The 15,106-nt window shown below is 34.1% G+C and overlaps 2 protein-coding genes across 16 annotated transcripts; one reads left to right on the top strand and one right to left on the bottom strand.

The window, feature by feature from the left end:
- Positions 1 to 2,196: 2,196 nt before the first annotated feature.
- LOC111314029 (uncharacterized) lies at positions 2,197 to 9,500 on the top strand. 15 transcript variants are annotated; one of them, XR_016332519.1, is made up of 12 exons: positions 2,197 to 2,287; positions 2,580 to 2,672; positions 3,688 to 3,718; positions 4,375 to 5,711; positions 5,810 to 6,496; positions 6,592 to 6,675; positions 6,877 to 6,952; positions 7,089 to 7,405; positions 7,527 to 7,746; positions 8,905 to 8,931; positions 9,012 to 9,144; positions 9,237 to 9,500. XR_016332519.1 is itself a non-coding variant. In XM_089752461.1 (10 exons), exons 5-10 carry the CDS (start codon positions 4,377 to 4,379, stop codon positions 7,713 to 7,715), a joined length of 2,688 nt encoding a protein of 895 aa, XP_089608587.1. In that variant the 5' UTR covers positions 2,197 to 2,287; positions 2,590 to 2,672; positions 3,688 to 3,718; positions 4,108 to 4,234; positions 4,375 to 4,376; the 3' UTR covers positions 7,716 to 7,895. The 15 variants fall into 15 exon arrangements, 7 of the variants coding, with proteins under 7 accessions (XP_089608587.1, XP_089608583.1, XP_089608585.1 ...); XR_016332521.1 differs by having other exon boundaries at positions 4,399 to 5,711; XR_016332518.1 differs by lacking the exon at positions 9,237 to 9,500 and adding an exon at positions 7,922 to 7,959 and having other exon boundaries at positions 7,527 to 7,796; positions 8,152 to 8,931; positions 9,012 to 9,133.
- A 1,298-nt stretch (positions 9,501 to 10,798) lies between these two features.
- On the bottom strand, positions 10,799 to 15,106 carry LOC111314030 (protein CYTOSOLIC ABA RECEPTOR KINASE 2-like). The gene is made up of 8 exons (XM_022915004.2): positions 14,887 to 15,106; positions 13,563 to 13,691; positions 12,953 to 13,203; positions 12,733 to 12,859; positions 12,250 to 12,523; positions 11,815 to 11,947; positions 11,632 to 11,718; positions 10,799 to 11,150 (listed from the first exon to the last, which is right to left on the bottom strand). Exons 2-8 carry the CDS (start codon positions 13,645 to 13,647, stop codon positions 11,034 to 11,036), a joined length of 1,074 nt encoding a protein of 357 aa, XP_022770739.1. The 5' UTR covers positions 13,648 to 13,691; positions 14,887 to 15,106; the 3' UTR covers positions 10,799 to 11,033.

Here is a 15,106-nt window from a genome sequence, read left to right on the forward strand (position 1 = left end):
ATTTAGACAAAACAGAAGTTTTGTCTCGGTCTCTCATTTTCGGTTTTTTTTTTTTAACGTTTGGATGTCTCTGAGTTTCAACTGTATAATTTTGAGATAAATTTCTGCATGATCTATGCTTCTTTTACTTTCTTTTTTTTTTGAAACCTTGATATTACTATTTTTTTCCTTTAGTATAGTTATATCTTTATTAGAGTGAGACTTAATTAATTTGTCTCTATGATTAAATGATTTAAGAAGGAAAAGGTAAAAAAAATGTCATCTATGTAGACCATGAATATATATATATATATATATATATATATATATATAAGTTTTGCTTCTTTTTTATTCTTTGATCAAAATGGTTAAAATTATAAATATTTTTTAGATAAATGGATTTAAATGTCAAAAAATAATGCAATACTTATATTAGTATAAGTGAATCTCTATTTATAAATAATAGATAACAATAAAATGATAATAATATATATTTTGACCAATTAATTAATATATAAATATGCAAATGAAAAGTGAAATACTTAAGTGATTTCTAGAGGAGTTATAAGCATTACGATTTAAAGTATATAATTCAGTGGAATTTTGTTTATTAACAATAAAGAAAATTATTCTTATGTTAAATTTCAACTTAAAATTAAATAAAACATTCCAACTTTAACTTTATGAAAATTAATAAGTACTGTTTATATATAAAAATAATAATGATTTTGATCTAATCAAATTTGAATTAATTTTTTTATAATATATAAAATTATAAATTTTTAAAATTTAATTCGTATTCGAATTTTTATACCATCTAAACTAAGTCAAAATTCTGTTGATTCCATTTGGTTCAATTCAGTAGTTTTTTAATTTTTAATTTTTTTGTTTTTATATATTATTCTAATATGATTTTTAATATATTTAAATAGATTTAGGTATAAAATAATTATTTTATTTTATAAAATTTTAAAATATATATAAAAACTAATAAGAATATATAATTTGATTTGGTTTATATTTTTTATTTTTCAATCTAAAATTCAATTTAAATTTAATATATATTTAATATTCGAATTTAATCCAAACAAAATAAAATATTATATTTCAAATCGATTTTCTTTTTTTTTTTTTCACCCCCAAATACATGGGGTAGGCAAACGAAAAACTCTTTTCTTGAAGTTAACAGAAAAAAAAAATCAATAGTAATTTCAGATAACTGATTTCTATTGGATGGAGAACTTGTTCTATACATAATGTTTGTGTGTGTCTTCATGTATGTAACATATATATATATGTATGTATATAAAGATTTAGTTACATTAATATAAGTGTTATATTTTTAATCTTATAAATTATATAAAAATAAATATTTTAAAATTTAACTATTTTTATTTATAAATTAAGAATGTAACATTTATATTAATATAAGTGGATGAAAAATTCTGCTCATTATATATATATTATGATTCTAATTAAAAAAAAAATCAATCTTGATTTATAAACCAAAATGAATAATATTAAATATTAACATCAAATATATATAAAAATAAAATAAAACAATTTATTCTTAAACTTATTGCAGTTTTCTATATTTTTTATTAACAATGAAAAGAATTAACTTTTCAAAGAAAACAATGAAAAATTTTAAAACTATATATATCCACTTCGAAAAAGAAAATAAATCTGTTTAAACTAGTTGTGGGAGATGATATATTGCATTAAACCCAAAAATTCATCGTAGCTTAAAAAATGTATTTAAAAAAAATTTAAAATACAATACTAGAAAAATAGTTCAAAAGTCTCGTAATAACAAAAAACTTTTAAAATTTTTCATTTTATAACTCATATATTTTTATTGCATTGAAATAAACTTTTGATTTTTAATTTATATTTCAATAAATCTTAAACTTGCAATTTATTTTAACTTTGAAACGAGAAAGCTTCCCAAACCTCTCACCTTAATGCCAATTAGTCCATCCCTTACATCAGCGACAGTAAAAAGTAGATTCCAACTTTCTGATGTATAATATAAATTACATCAGATTGAAATATTGGTCTCATCAGTGATCAGGATCTTGATGATCGTCCGTTAGCTATTTAACACCTGTAAAATATCCGAGCATTTCACACCCAAAAACTTTCCCAATATTACCAGAAAAAAAAAAAAAAAAAAAAAAGAAAACTTAAAAGCACAGGAAGATAAAATCATGAAGCGACTCAGTCCCACCAATTTACAGAAATGCAGGGTGATGAAGCCAGACTCTTGCTAGGCTTCCCACCTAATTCTCGCCCTACCCCTTCTCAGGTTTTCTTCTTTTGTTTTTTCGTAATTTTTTTTTGATAATTCCATTTTCACCTATTTATTTCCCTCTTAAATCTTGATTTTTCTTAGGGTTTTTATTTTATTTCTTTTTGTCGTTGGCTTATATTGAAATTTATGAATTTGAGTTGTTTTGCTTTTGGAGATTGTAGCTTTGGTTGCTTGCTTTCAATCAGTTAGACTAACAAATTTACTCGATTTTTCTTTTTTTTTTCTTGTTTAGTTCATGAATTTGTAAATTTTTTAAAATTTTGACTGGGAATTCTGATTCGGTTAGGTTAAAGCAGCTTATAGAAAGAAAGTATGGGAGTCGCATCCTGACTTGTTTCCAGTTCACGAAAAGCTTTCGGCCGAGTCAAAGTTCAAGTTGGTAAGCATCGATATGCCTTTAAAAATTTGATATTTGTTTTTTATATGCTTTGATTGGAGTGCACAAATTCGTTGGTGCCAGCTTTGAATATTGAATTAGGTTTGTGAAACTAAAATCTGCTTGTTATTGAATTGGTTTTAGCTTATTAGCGACGCCCTTTGTAGGGAATTGAAAAGGAACAGTTGAAACATGTTGAAATAAGTCTAGGCATTTTAGAGGTTGTTTTGAACAAACAAAGCATTTTTACAATTTAAAGGTGGAGTGATTTGAGGGCTTACAGCAGTTTAATGAATGTTAGTAATTCTACTCTACTTAGAATTTACTGCCTGGTGACTATTTCTTGCTACATTTTGCTATAAATTCATGGAGGGAGCTGGATTGCTTTGGAATTTGTATCTTGTTTTGGTTAAATTCATGGTGCAAGCAATGATTTCTAGTAGAATGTTTTGGGGAGTAATTAGATCTGCTAGTATTATATTCTTTCATAAGTTTTTTGGATTTATAACTGCTTGACCCGTCAGAGTCTGACCATGGATTTGGGAGATAAACTAAAATTCACCTGGTAAAGGCTAGGGTTAATCTTCTTAACTAGTAGTTTTAATTGGACTTAGTTTCCTTACTATCAAAGAAACTTATCTCACTCTAGAGTGGCAACAGTATTTTAATGCTTTTTTTTTTTTTTTTATGTAGAAGCTAAGTGGGAACTTTGTTCCTTGAATGGTCTTTTTGAGCCATTTACTGTCTAAAATTATTGTATGTCTTATAGAGGTCACCATTATTGACAAGAGTCAACATACCTGTGAACACAAGTAACCAATGCAGTATAAAGATTCAGTCTTTTCACTTAGTTTAGTTCGTGTGCTGTACCTGAAAATAAAAGTTTTCCTTCTTCCAGGAACATTAAAATGAGATAATAGTGTGAATAATTTTAATCATGTATTCTGCAATTTAAATAATAACTCTGTTGCATTTATGGATGTGAGAAATCTAACCTCTAGATGTATATTTTCCGCAGATTGCAGAAGCTTACGCTTGCCTACGGTCTGGTAATTCTCCCATCTACATATACTTTTGAGAAAATTTGAAGATTATTCCAAGAAATCATGGTTTGCAAACTCTTGAATAGGCTATAAAGTCTCACATGGGAAGAAGTCTCTTGTTTAACATTCTCCAAAGGTAGCACATTTGGTGAAGACGTAATAACTTGTTGTCTAAACTTAGGAAGCAGTAGATTTACCTTCTTTCCACACTTAGGAAGCAGTAGATTTACCTTCTTTCCACTTTATGATGTCTCTTCTGGCTGTCAAAACGACTTTGATTGATTTATTTATATCTGTTGATGTTTCTGAGGGATATTTTTTTTAGTTTCTTTTTGCATTGCCTGCCTTGTTTGGTTCCCAACTCACATAGTATTTAAGTTATGTAATTAGCTCAGGCTTGCTTTAAGGACTCGTGCAATGGTTTGAGGAATAAAAATAAGTGAGCTAGATCTTTGAAGGATATTCAACAGGAGATTTGCATTTGGAGAGGGATTTCCAGTTTTCCAAACGGCGAAATTCACTGTATGGTTGAAATTTGATTCTAGTGTGCTGGTTTTAAAAACTTTTATTCACTTTTGTTTATTTCAATTTTTTAATTTAATCATGAACAACCTTGTGATATAAAGTTTTCTGCTCTTGTGCTACTTACCAATTGGTTGAAGAGATGGCCCCACTTCGGTCCATAGGTTATGTTGACCCTGGATGGGAGCATGGGATTGCTCAAGATGAAAGGAAAAAGAAGGTTAAATGCAACTACTGTGGGAAAATAGTCAGCGGTGGAATATTCAGATTGAAGCAACATTTAGCCAGATTGTCTGGAGAAGTTACTCACTGTGAAAAGGCTCCTGAAGAAGTATGCTTGAATATGAGAAAAAATCTGGAAGGATCCCGTTCTGTTCGAAAACGAAGGCAATCAGAATATGAACAGGCTGCTCTAAAATTCCAGTCTAATGAGTACAATGATGTAGAAGAATCATCCGCAGGTTATAAACACAAGGGCAAGAAAGTGATGGGTGACAAGAACTTGGTTATCAAGTTTACCCCTCTTCGATCATTAGGATATGTGGACCCGGGATGGGAGCATTGTGTTGCTCAAGACGAGAAGAAGAAAAGAGTAAAATGCAACTATTGTGAAAAAATAATAAGTGGGGGCATAAATCGGTTTAAACAACATCTTGCTAGGATCCCCGGAGAAGTTGCATATTGTGAAAAGGCGCCTGAGGAGGTATATCTCAAAATCAAAGAAAATATGAAATGGCACCGAACTGGTAGAAAGCATAGAAAACCTGATACCAAGGAGATATCCACTTTCTACTTGCACTCAGATAATGAGGATGAAGGTGGAGAGGAGGACGGGTATTTGCAATGTATGAGTAAGGATATACTGGCTATTGAGGATAAAGTTTCTGATAATGACATTGGAAATAATGTCAGAGGTAGATCTCCCAGTAGTAGTGGTAATGGTGCTCAACCACTACTTAAAAGATCAAGACTGGATTCGGTATTTTTAAAGTCACTGAAGAGCCAGACATCAGGGCACTACAAACAAACAAGAGCAAAGATAGGGTTTGAGAAGAAAACTCGCAGGGAAGTGATATCCGCCATCTGCAAATTCTTTTATCATGCAGGAATCCCTTCTAATGCAGCAAACTCTCCATATTTCCATAAAATGTTGGAACTGGTTGGTCAATACGGGCAAGGTTTGCAAGGTCCTTCAAGTCGACTGATATCCGGTCGTTTCCTTCAGGAGGAGATTGCTAATATTAAGGAATATTTAGCGGAGTTTAAGGCATCTTGGGCAATTACTGGTTGTTCTGTCATGGCTGACAGTTGGAATGATGCACAGGGGAGGACACTGATTAACTTTTTGGTCTCTTGCTCTCGTGGTGTTTATTTTCTCTCTTCTGTTGATGCAACTGATATGATAGATGATGCAGCTAATCTTTTCAAGTTGTTAGACAAAGCAGTGGATGAGGTCGGCGAGGAATATGTAGTGCAGGTTATATAACTTTACTTTTGTTTCTTTTTGAAATCTACTTTTATATCTGTGTGAATGTGCCTACTGCTGAGCTGTTTCCCTCACATCTTTCATTGCAGGTGATCACTAGGAACACTTCGAGTTTCAGGAGTGCTGGAAAGATGCTTGAAGAGAAGAGGAGAAACTTATTTTGGATGCCATGTGCTGTCTATTGCATTGATAAAATGCTTGAGGATTTTGTGAATATAAAATGGGTGGGGGAATGCATAGATAAAGCAAAAAAGGTGACAAGGTTTATTTATAACAATACCTGGTTGTTGAATTTTATGAAGAAAGAATTTACGAAGGGACAGGAACTTCTTAAGCCAGCTGTCACAAAGTTTGGCACTAATTTTTTTACTTTACAGAATTTGTTGGACCAAAAAGTTGGTCTTAAGAGAATGTTCCAATCAAATAGATGGCTTTCATCCCGTTTTTCCAAATTATATGAAGGTAGAGAGGTTGAAAAAATTGTACTAAATGTCACATTTTGGAAGAAAATGCAGTATGTGAAGAAATCCTTAGAACCAGTGGCAGAAGTTCTTCAAAAGATAGGTAGTGACGAAATCCGATCAATGCCATTTATATATAATGACATGTGTAGAACAAAGCTGGCAATTAAAGCCATTCATGGTGATGATGTGCGTAAATACGGACCTTTCTGGAGTGTGATTGACACTAATTGGAGTTCATTGTTCCATCATCCTCTTCATGTTGCTGCATACTTTCTCAATCCATCCTATCGGTACCTCCCGGATTTTTCGATGGTACAAAATTACAAATACAGTGACTTGACCCTTATCTTTTCCTGATTGCCTGTTTCTTCCATTCTTAATTTCTACTTTTTTTTTTGTTATTGAAGAATCCTGAAGTAATTCGTGGTCTAAATGAGTGTATTGTTCGATTGGAGGCAGACCATGGGAAAAGGGTTTCTGCATCCATGCAGGTAATGGTTTCTCATTTCTGTTACATTTTACATCTAATGTGATAATCAGATGACTTATTACAAGTGATTTGGTTGCTTCCTGTGTTTTCAAGATCAAATTATCCATGGAGCTGCATTAGTGGCTGTGAAAGCAGCCAACTGGCCCTGTTATCTGACTATGGATTTTTTTTTTCTGGTGACACTTTGATGTCATTTTATCAGATACCTGATTTTGTGTCGGCAAAAGCTGATTTTGGAACTGATTTGGCCATAAGTACTAGAAGCGAGCTTGATCCAGGTGATTCAACCAGGATTTATACACAGCCCTGTTTGCTCAAGAACTTGTATTAGATAAATTCAATTTCTTTTTTCAATATTTCGGTGCAAATTTCATGTTTATTGAAATTTTGTGCTAATCACTGATTGATCATTAGCTTCATGGTGGCAACAACATGGGATAAATTGCTTAGAGCTGCAACGAATTGCTATACGCATACTAAGCCAGACATGTTCATCAGTTGGATGTGAGCATTCCTGGAGTACATTTGATCAGGTTCACAGCAAAAGACACAACTGTTTGTCTAGGAAGAGATTGAATGATCACACCTATGTTCACTACAACTTGCGACTGAGAGAACGCCAACTAGGAAGGAAACCTGATGAGTTGGTTTCCTTTGATAGTGCCATGTTAGAAAGTGTATTAGATGACTGGTTTGTTGAGTCAGAGAAGCAAGCTATGCAAGAAGATGAGGTACCTTTTATTTCCATTTAAATTGTTTCTGTTAACTTAAGTCTTGAGAAATATCTATGTATTTTGATTTGAATAATTGCTGATTTTTAATGCTATTCCTGAATCGTTTTTCCTGATTTAGGAGATCATTTATAATGAGGTGGAACAATTTTATGGAGATGATATGGATGAACATGAGAGTGAACAAAAGAGACCAGAAATAGTCACATTAGCTGGTTTGATTGAACCATTGGATGTTATTCCTGCTGCTGGAGGTGTTACTACTGATGATGATGGTCTCGATTTTCTTGATGATGGTTTGACAGATTAGTTTATCCTCAATGTGGCTCATCAAACTTGGAGTAAGCCATGAGATACTCATTTCCAGTAACTGGATATTGATAGAAAAAAAGTAATTTGATGTTGTCAAAGACCAATTCTTATATTGTAATTTGTTGTGCCATATATTATTATGAGGTATGAATACATCATCAGCATGTTTTCAATTTTACTTCTCTTTTTATGCCAATTCTTCAGTTGGTGCGCGCATCTGTCTGCATCAATCACCACAATTGGTACTGTCAAGCTTATACCCTCTTCTTTGCATCATTATGGTTTCCCATTTTATTTTTCATCTTTTATTGCTTGATTGTTTGGTATTTTTGGATTTATTTTATTAAAACTTGTGATATATTGGTGATAGTAATTGCTCTGCTTGATATACCGCAGCATTCTCTTTAAACTTTGCCGCTCGTTTCTTCATTTAGTTTTTGTAGATTAGTCATCTGTTATCCTAAATCATAAATTCCCAGTAGATGGAATTGGATCTAGTGGGAGAGCACATCTGTGTCTGCATCACTCGCTACAATTGGTACTATCTAGCCTATACAGCTGTACTCTCTTCTTTGCATTCTCACTAAACCCACTTTTTCTTTTCATAGTACTTGATGTGTTGGTATTTTTTGGATTTAATTTATTAAATTGGTGTTATTTCAATGATAAAAGGATCTAGTGGGAGAGTGCACCTGTGTCTGCATCAATCGCCACTATTGGTACTATCTAGCTTATACAACTGTACTCTCTTCTTTGCATTCTCACTAAACCCACTTTTTCTTTTCATGGTACTTGATGTGTTGGTATTTTTTGGATTTAATTTATTAAATTGGTGTTATTTCAATGATAAAAATTCTCTACTTGATATATTGTAGCATTCTCTTTCCACTTTTAGCCTTCTTTTTTTTTAATTTACCTTTTGTAGGATCTTCATCTTGTATCCTCAATCCTAGATTTCCACTAGATGGGATTGGATTTAGTAAGTATAGGTGTACTGACCGCAAACTGGTTAAAAATTAATCACTCAGATGTGGATGCAACTATTCTTGATCATAACTTGTAGAATTGAGTTTGCAAACCTGATTGAGATCCTTCCATCTTCTTAATAAGTACATTAGACAAGTAAAAACATAGCAATAGCGGTTATTTTTACATGCTATTGAAATTCTGTGTAATGATTATCACAGGTTCAGAAGGAGAAGGTTCAGTTTCAGGTAATTTCTTGTTCAAAAAGAATTAGCAACTATATGTTCTTTCTTTGTTTTGCTATTCAGACGTTGTCTTTCATCTTTAGCTACATATTCACACGTTGTGAGAACGGGAGTACCAAATGTTCATGGGGGAAGAAGAAATCGTGCTTTGATTCAGATTCCTTTCCTGCTTATTGTTCTGGGAACTATTGGACTTGGGGGATTAAATGCTTCCAGGTAGCCAGCACCTAGCAACATGATGAGGATGTTTATTCTTTTTGGCTGATTGTACATTTTTGGGTCTAAATAGTGTGTTTTCGTCTTCTCAGGGCTTATAGAAAGCAAAAAGAGGCATGTCCTTCTCACAATCCATTCCTCCCCTGACTAAGATTCCGAGCTAGAAATTATGCTGCTTTTGATGTGGTATGAATTGTGGAAAGCTTCAATTAATGTGAGCCTTAGTCTGTATTGGATGTTATTGGATGTGCTATAAGTATGACTCAGATTTCAATTATACCTTGACCTTGAGCTGTTTAAATGTTGACATGCAAATAATTTTTCTTGATATTTGATAATTGTTTTTTCTTTTTTTCTTTTTTTTTTTTTGCCATGGTGACCCTTGTTTGTTTCTTACCCCCAATTCTCCAAGCCCAATTCTTACCATCGTTCACCACCTTAGGAGTCAGGGCCACTTTCAATACCTAAACCACTCTTGATCAGGTCAAGCTGCTGTTCCAGTACCCATTTCTGTTTTAGTCTTCGGATTCGTTAACTGTAATTGGTTGCCATCCTGAGTCCTGACTAATGTTCAGGACCGCGTGGATACCTATTATTATAAGTATCATGGTGACATGCTTGGCTACCGTGCTGCACATGGCTCTTTTGTGGTTCATTTAGGCCAGCTTGATTAGCCAATCACTCGATAGAGCTTGTTTTAAACTCTTCTCCAATTGAGCGAGGACAAACTAGAAGGATTTTGAGCATGGGTGGACTGTTCATCTTAACTAGCGCCGAACTAATGTTCTGCGCGATCGCGTTTGGTCGCTGTTTTTGGGGACCTGGCAGTTCTCTCTGTCCAAACAAACCGACGTCTTCGCCGCAGCGTACTAAGGTTCAGTCGCGTCTCCACCATAGGGTGGGGCTGCCGTGCTGGGGACGACGGTGGCGTTGGTGATTGCTCCTGTTACTTCTTCCACGTTTGGGCAAGATAGAACGATAAAAGTAGTTAGGCGGACGAATGCATCTAAAATAATTTGGCTTTGGTTCTTTGTTGCTTTTCTCTGCTCTTTTGAGGTTTTCTTTTTTGTTGTTTTTCTTATTCTTCATTGGTTCTTGTCTGGAGTGAGGTTAGGGGTTTTGGATTAGTACTCGTAGTTGTTAAGACGATGCGTTTTTTCTTTGGTATTATTGGCCGGTCGATGTAATATAGAGTACAAGTGGTTTCATGGATTTAATTTTCTAACCCCCATTGTTCACGCAATGAATTTTAGCCAACCCACCCCTCAAAGTGTTGAAGTCAAATTGGCGTAATAATCCCAACTAATAATATTCCTACACTCTGTCCTTTATGATTTATAGCACTATTATTATTAATATAAAAAAAATTCAATTGTTCACCTAATCAGCTAGCTAGGGATTAAGATTTTAACGGGACCGAAGAAAGAAGTTTCTACATGCCATCTGGCATACGGGGGGCTAAAGCATCTAGCAGTCCTTTTCTTTGTTTATTGGGGATTTCTTGTAATCAAAGCAATCAAATGTGCATAACCATTTGTAAGAAAAAGTAAAAGATAACCATTTCATGAAAGGAAGAGAGGTTAAGATTAAATTTAGAAAAAGGGTGTTAAATACGAAGACCATCGAACAGACATGCAAGAGAGGAAAAAAAAAAAAAAAAAAAAAAAAAACCTCACACATTATGTACAAATCGAATACATAGTATATAATGGATGCATATGGAACTCAAACAAATTATCATCACCTTCTAAAATTGTCCCTTCATATATTTTGGATGCTTGAATGCGTGAACACTTCCTCACACATGGGCACATAGAGATAGAAAGGAAGAGTGTGTGTGTGTGTGAGAGAGAGAGAGAGAGTGAGAGATAAAGTTATGTGCTTGGTATTTAACCGGCAGGTCCAGGCCGGGTATTTAACAGGGGCTGAAGAGCTTTCACAACAATGCTCATATTTGGCCGAAAATCAGCTTCGTATTGCACACACAATGCAGCAACAGCAGCCATCTACAATCAAACCAATAAAATGCTTTAGGCACGGATGAAATTGACATTCAGTGAGGGCACCAGTCGTGGAAAGTCAGGCCAAGATATGTTCAAGGTTTAAAACAATGTTGTTGAGAGGAGCTCGAGAGGCCATCCAAAAGAATTTATTTTTCCAGTTCTCGTTTATTCTGATTTACCTCACTGGCAACCTAATCATTACTAGTGCTACTCTCTACCACTCCTACTGGGAGATGTCAATTATCCAAAAAGAAACACTCTTTATACACATGAACACCTCTTTGGTGCTGTCACATAACATTTTTTAATCTAACCTTACTTCTTACCGCTTATGCGGTACACTTTTTCTTGAAGCTCAAAAATTATTTTCAAAAAACAGAGACATCTAGAATCAAATTCAATAACCAAGGGAAGGAGAAATCTTAACAGAGAAAATGTGCTAATAAAAACAAACATTACCAGGAGCAACCAAGCATATTAGTACCTTTGCAACAGCCTTGGGAGGATAATCTCCTCCTAGTCTTTGATCAACACATTGCTTAACCTTGTCTTCACTAAGTTTAGGTGTAGCCTAACACAATTCCAAACTCTCATTAATCAGCCATGTCTGAAAAGTTTAACAAGGAAAAACAAGCTGGATATAGGAAAATAAGTAGCAGAAAAGTACCCATGTCACAAGACTTTGTTGTCCACGGGGTAAAGTATGATCAACGGGTTTTCTCCCAGTCAGAAGCTCAAGCAGCACAACACCAAAGCTGTATACATCACTCTTGGCATTTAATTGCCCAGTCATTGCATATCTGCCAACCACAAGAACAGAACAGTCAATGTTCAACACATTCATTCTCAAATCAAGCTAAATAGAAGGAAAAATTTAGGATATTGAACTTATGCTTGTTCCCTGAAATATATTAGTAGTCAAATGAAAAACTACTCTACTTTAGTTTCCAAAGAGCAATTCGTGATTGATTCATAAACATCACGTCATAACAAGTTCAACAACAAAGTTCGTCCATAGTCGCATGTTATCAACAACAAAAATGATCTTTGACAAAATAAATATGATAGATGGTAGTATGAAAAGAACCCACAAATTACTTACTCAGGAGCATGATAACCAAAGGTTCCAAGTACACGAGTGGAATGCAGACGGGCTGCCATATCAGGAGCCTGATTAGATAAATCAAAGTCTGCAATCTTTGCCACATCTTCATCAAATATTAGCACATTGCTGGACTTAATGTCACGATGAATGATGTGAGGATCAGCTTTCTCATGCAAGTACTCAAGCCCTTTAGCAGCTCCTACGGCAATTTTTACTCTTTGTGCCCATGTCAGAACAGGGCCTGGCTGAGCTCCCTTAACACCTTTTCTCCCTGCATTAAAGGAATAATGACATTGCGATATTAACAGCACAACAAGTAAATATTACAAACCAGAGACTTTGTTTCCAATAGAGGAAGAAACTTTAATTAAATTTTATAATCGCCTAAAAATAGCTCCTTGCTTCAAGCATCATTACCCTCATCAATGGGTTTTAACTTTTGTATAACTGGAGCAATAAATGAAGCATCATCACACATACCATGGAGAATATCATGCAGCGATCCATTAGATGCAAACTCATATGCAAGTATACGTGAGCTCCCATCAACACAGTAACCAAGCAATTGTACAAAGTTTTCATGCTTCAACCTTGATACCATGGAAACCTGAAAATCCATGCATCAATGGATATAAATCTGAAACTCTAAAACAAATACCTAGATGTGGTAAATGCAATGAATTATAGCAGTTGATTGAACCTGGGCCAAAAACTCATCATCCGGTTGCTTGCTGGCATCTAACTTTTTGATTGCTGCAGCCGGCCCACTTTTAAGGACTCCATAATAAACTCTACCATATGAACCTTCTCCAATCAAAGAATCTGTACCAAAGTTATCTGTGATTTCCTTCAATTCATCTGCTGGAATAGCAGGGACTTCAATAGGCTGAACCTTCACAGTTTGAGCACTCTTTGATGCAGTTTCAGATGTATGGTAACCTCCATCATTTCCTGAATGGCCAATTCAACCCAGATTACAGCAATAGATTCAGTACAGCAAACCATAAAATGCAAAAGATAAGATTGCAATAAACATGTAACAAGTATAAGTAATAAAATAAATTAGGTCGGAAATTAAATAGCAGATATATATATATATATATATCCAGAAAGCACAGAAATAAAACTAATAAAAAATTATAATTAAATTCTAAATGAATATGGGCATAACCACCAAAGGAGTCTACGCCATCCTACTTATCATGATTCATTCAACTAATTCACTGTATTGATGATGCAGAAATATCCAAGTGAAATTCATAAAGATGCAATGTTATCAGCCTTGATGTAAATTTCAACCACAGGATTACCTGCTGAATTTTTAAACATGTGTTGGCCTCCATTATCAGCAGCTTTGTGGATATCTTCCTCTTCACAACAGCCAAAGCAACTCATGGTTCAATCCCTTGAGAATTATCTCAAATTTATAAAACCCAAATCTAAAATTCGAGGTAGCATAAGAATAAGTACACATGTCAAAAAATAATTCACTTTTTTTTGTTAAATCAAAGAAAAAAAAGCTTAACCAGCACCGAGTTTTTACAAGCATTGCAGTTATAGAAGCTGCAAATAGATACAACAAAATTGCAAAATACGCAGAGCACAAGTATTTGGTTAGATAGATGAAAGTAATTGCCAGGAAAAAAAAAAAAAAGCAGAAGCAAAATGCATCTGGTTTTTCCACAAGTTGGTTTGTGGTCAGGATATTAATGAACTGAAAGTCTTTTGATTGTGTCTTACCATCTGCCCATGTGAGGCATTTCTTTAGTATTCTAAACCAGATAACATATTTTGCCATCTATTTTTTGTCTTTAAATCTAAATAGCAGGCTCCAAAGAAGACTCTCATTTCTTTTGCATAATAAGCATATACATTCAAGATACTAAACATGGAATGGGAAGAAACAAAAAAAACCATCTAGGGATGCATTCGAGAACAATTTCATAAATTCATGGAATTGCAGCACTTCATTCTTGCACATAATATTCCCTACGAAATGAGAGGCAAGATGAGTTAAATCTTTCATTGGATCATCAAAATGCAGCCAGGCTTATGCAAACATCCAAAGAAATCACATGGAATTCATGCTCACAACCACAACTTTGAAATGGCACATGCATGAAAGGATATTGGCATAAAGCTTGGTAAGTTTTTTTAGCTGCGGCAACTGTTAGTAAAATGAAAATGGCACAAATCTACAATTTCACCGACATGACACACCTAAAAGTTTCCCAGCACGGTAATTCAGTTCCAAGTTAAATAAAACCCACGTATGATCACAAATTCTATTCCACAAACTCTTCCGTGTACAACGACGCACAGTTCTCCAAGTTAAATCTTCTTTAAAATGTTCAACCACTCAACCAAGCAGATCAACCATTCACCAAGAAAATTATAACTTATAAGGTCAAATTTTGGGGAAGTACAATTTAACGCATAAAAGAACAGTCAAACTCAACATTCAACGACCATTTCTTTGATCAGAATTTTCTAAAATCAAACGGTTTCACGATTGCGTAAAAGCAACTAGTTACATTGATCCGCATGCATGTTAATTAAAACCTAGTATTAGAATCAAAGACGAAGACAAAGTCAAAGAAATTTTAAAAAAAAAAAAATAGTGCAAAACATCACCTGAATTTGGCGCCGATGAAGTGGACCAAGCACTTATACTCGGTCCAGTCCGATAAGAGACTGTGAGTACTAGTTGAGTCGACGGTGAAGCCGGCGAAAGATGTGTAGGTTAAGAGAACCGAAGGGTGCGTAGGATAAAAGAGATAATCGGAATCTTGACTTTGTTGGCAGTTCCCTTAGGTTGCATTATTACAGGATTTATTTTTTTTAATTTTACATT

This window comes from Durio zibethinus, chromosome 23 (assembly GCF_047325235.1).
Source record: "Durio zibethinus cultivar Kanyao isolate XHJ-2024 chromosome 23, ASM4732523v1, whole genome shotgun sequence".
NCBI classification, from domain to species: domain Eukaryota; kingdom Viridiplantae; phylum Streptophyta; class Magnoliopsida; order Malvales; family Malvaceae; genus Durio; species Durio zibethinus.

Coding starts and splice junctions, on each gene's coding strand:
- LOC111314029 (XM_089752457.1), top strand. CDS start 2,222: ATGCAGGGTGATGAAGCCAGACTCTTGCTAGGCTTCCCACCTAATTCT. Junction 5,712..5,809: donor GCGAGGAATATGTAGTGCAG/GTTATATAACTT, acceptor CTTTCATTGCAG/GTGATCACTAGGAACACTTC. Junction 6,497..6,591: donor ACCTCCCGGATTTTTCGATG/GTACAAAATTAC, acceptor TTGTTATTGAAG/AATCCTGAAGTAATTCGTGG.
- LOC111314030 (XM_022915004.2), bottom strand. CDS start 13,647: ATGAGTTGCTTTGGCTGTTGTGAAGAGGAAGATATCCACAAAGCTGCT. Junction 12,860..12,952: donor ATGATGAGTTTTTGGCCCAG/GTTCAATCAACT, acceptor ATGGATTTTCAG/GTTTCCATGGTATCAAGGTT. Junction 12,524..12,732: donor GCTGCATGATATTCTCCATG/GTATGTGTGATG, acceptor CCTTTAATGCAG/GGAGAAAAGGTGTTAAGGGA.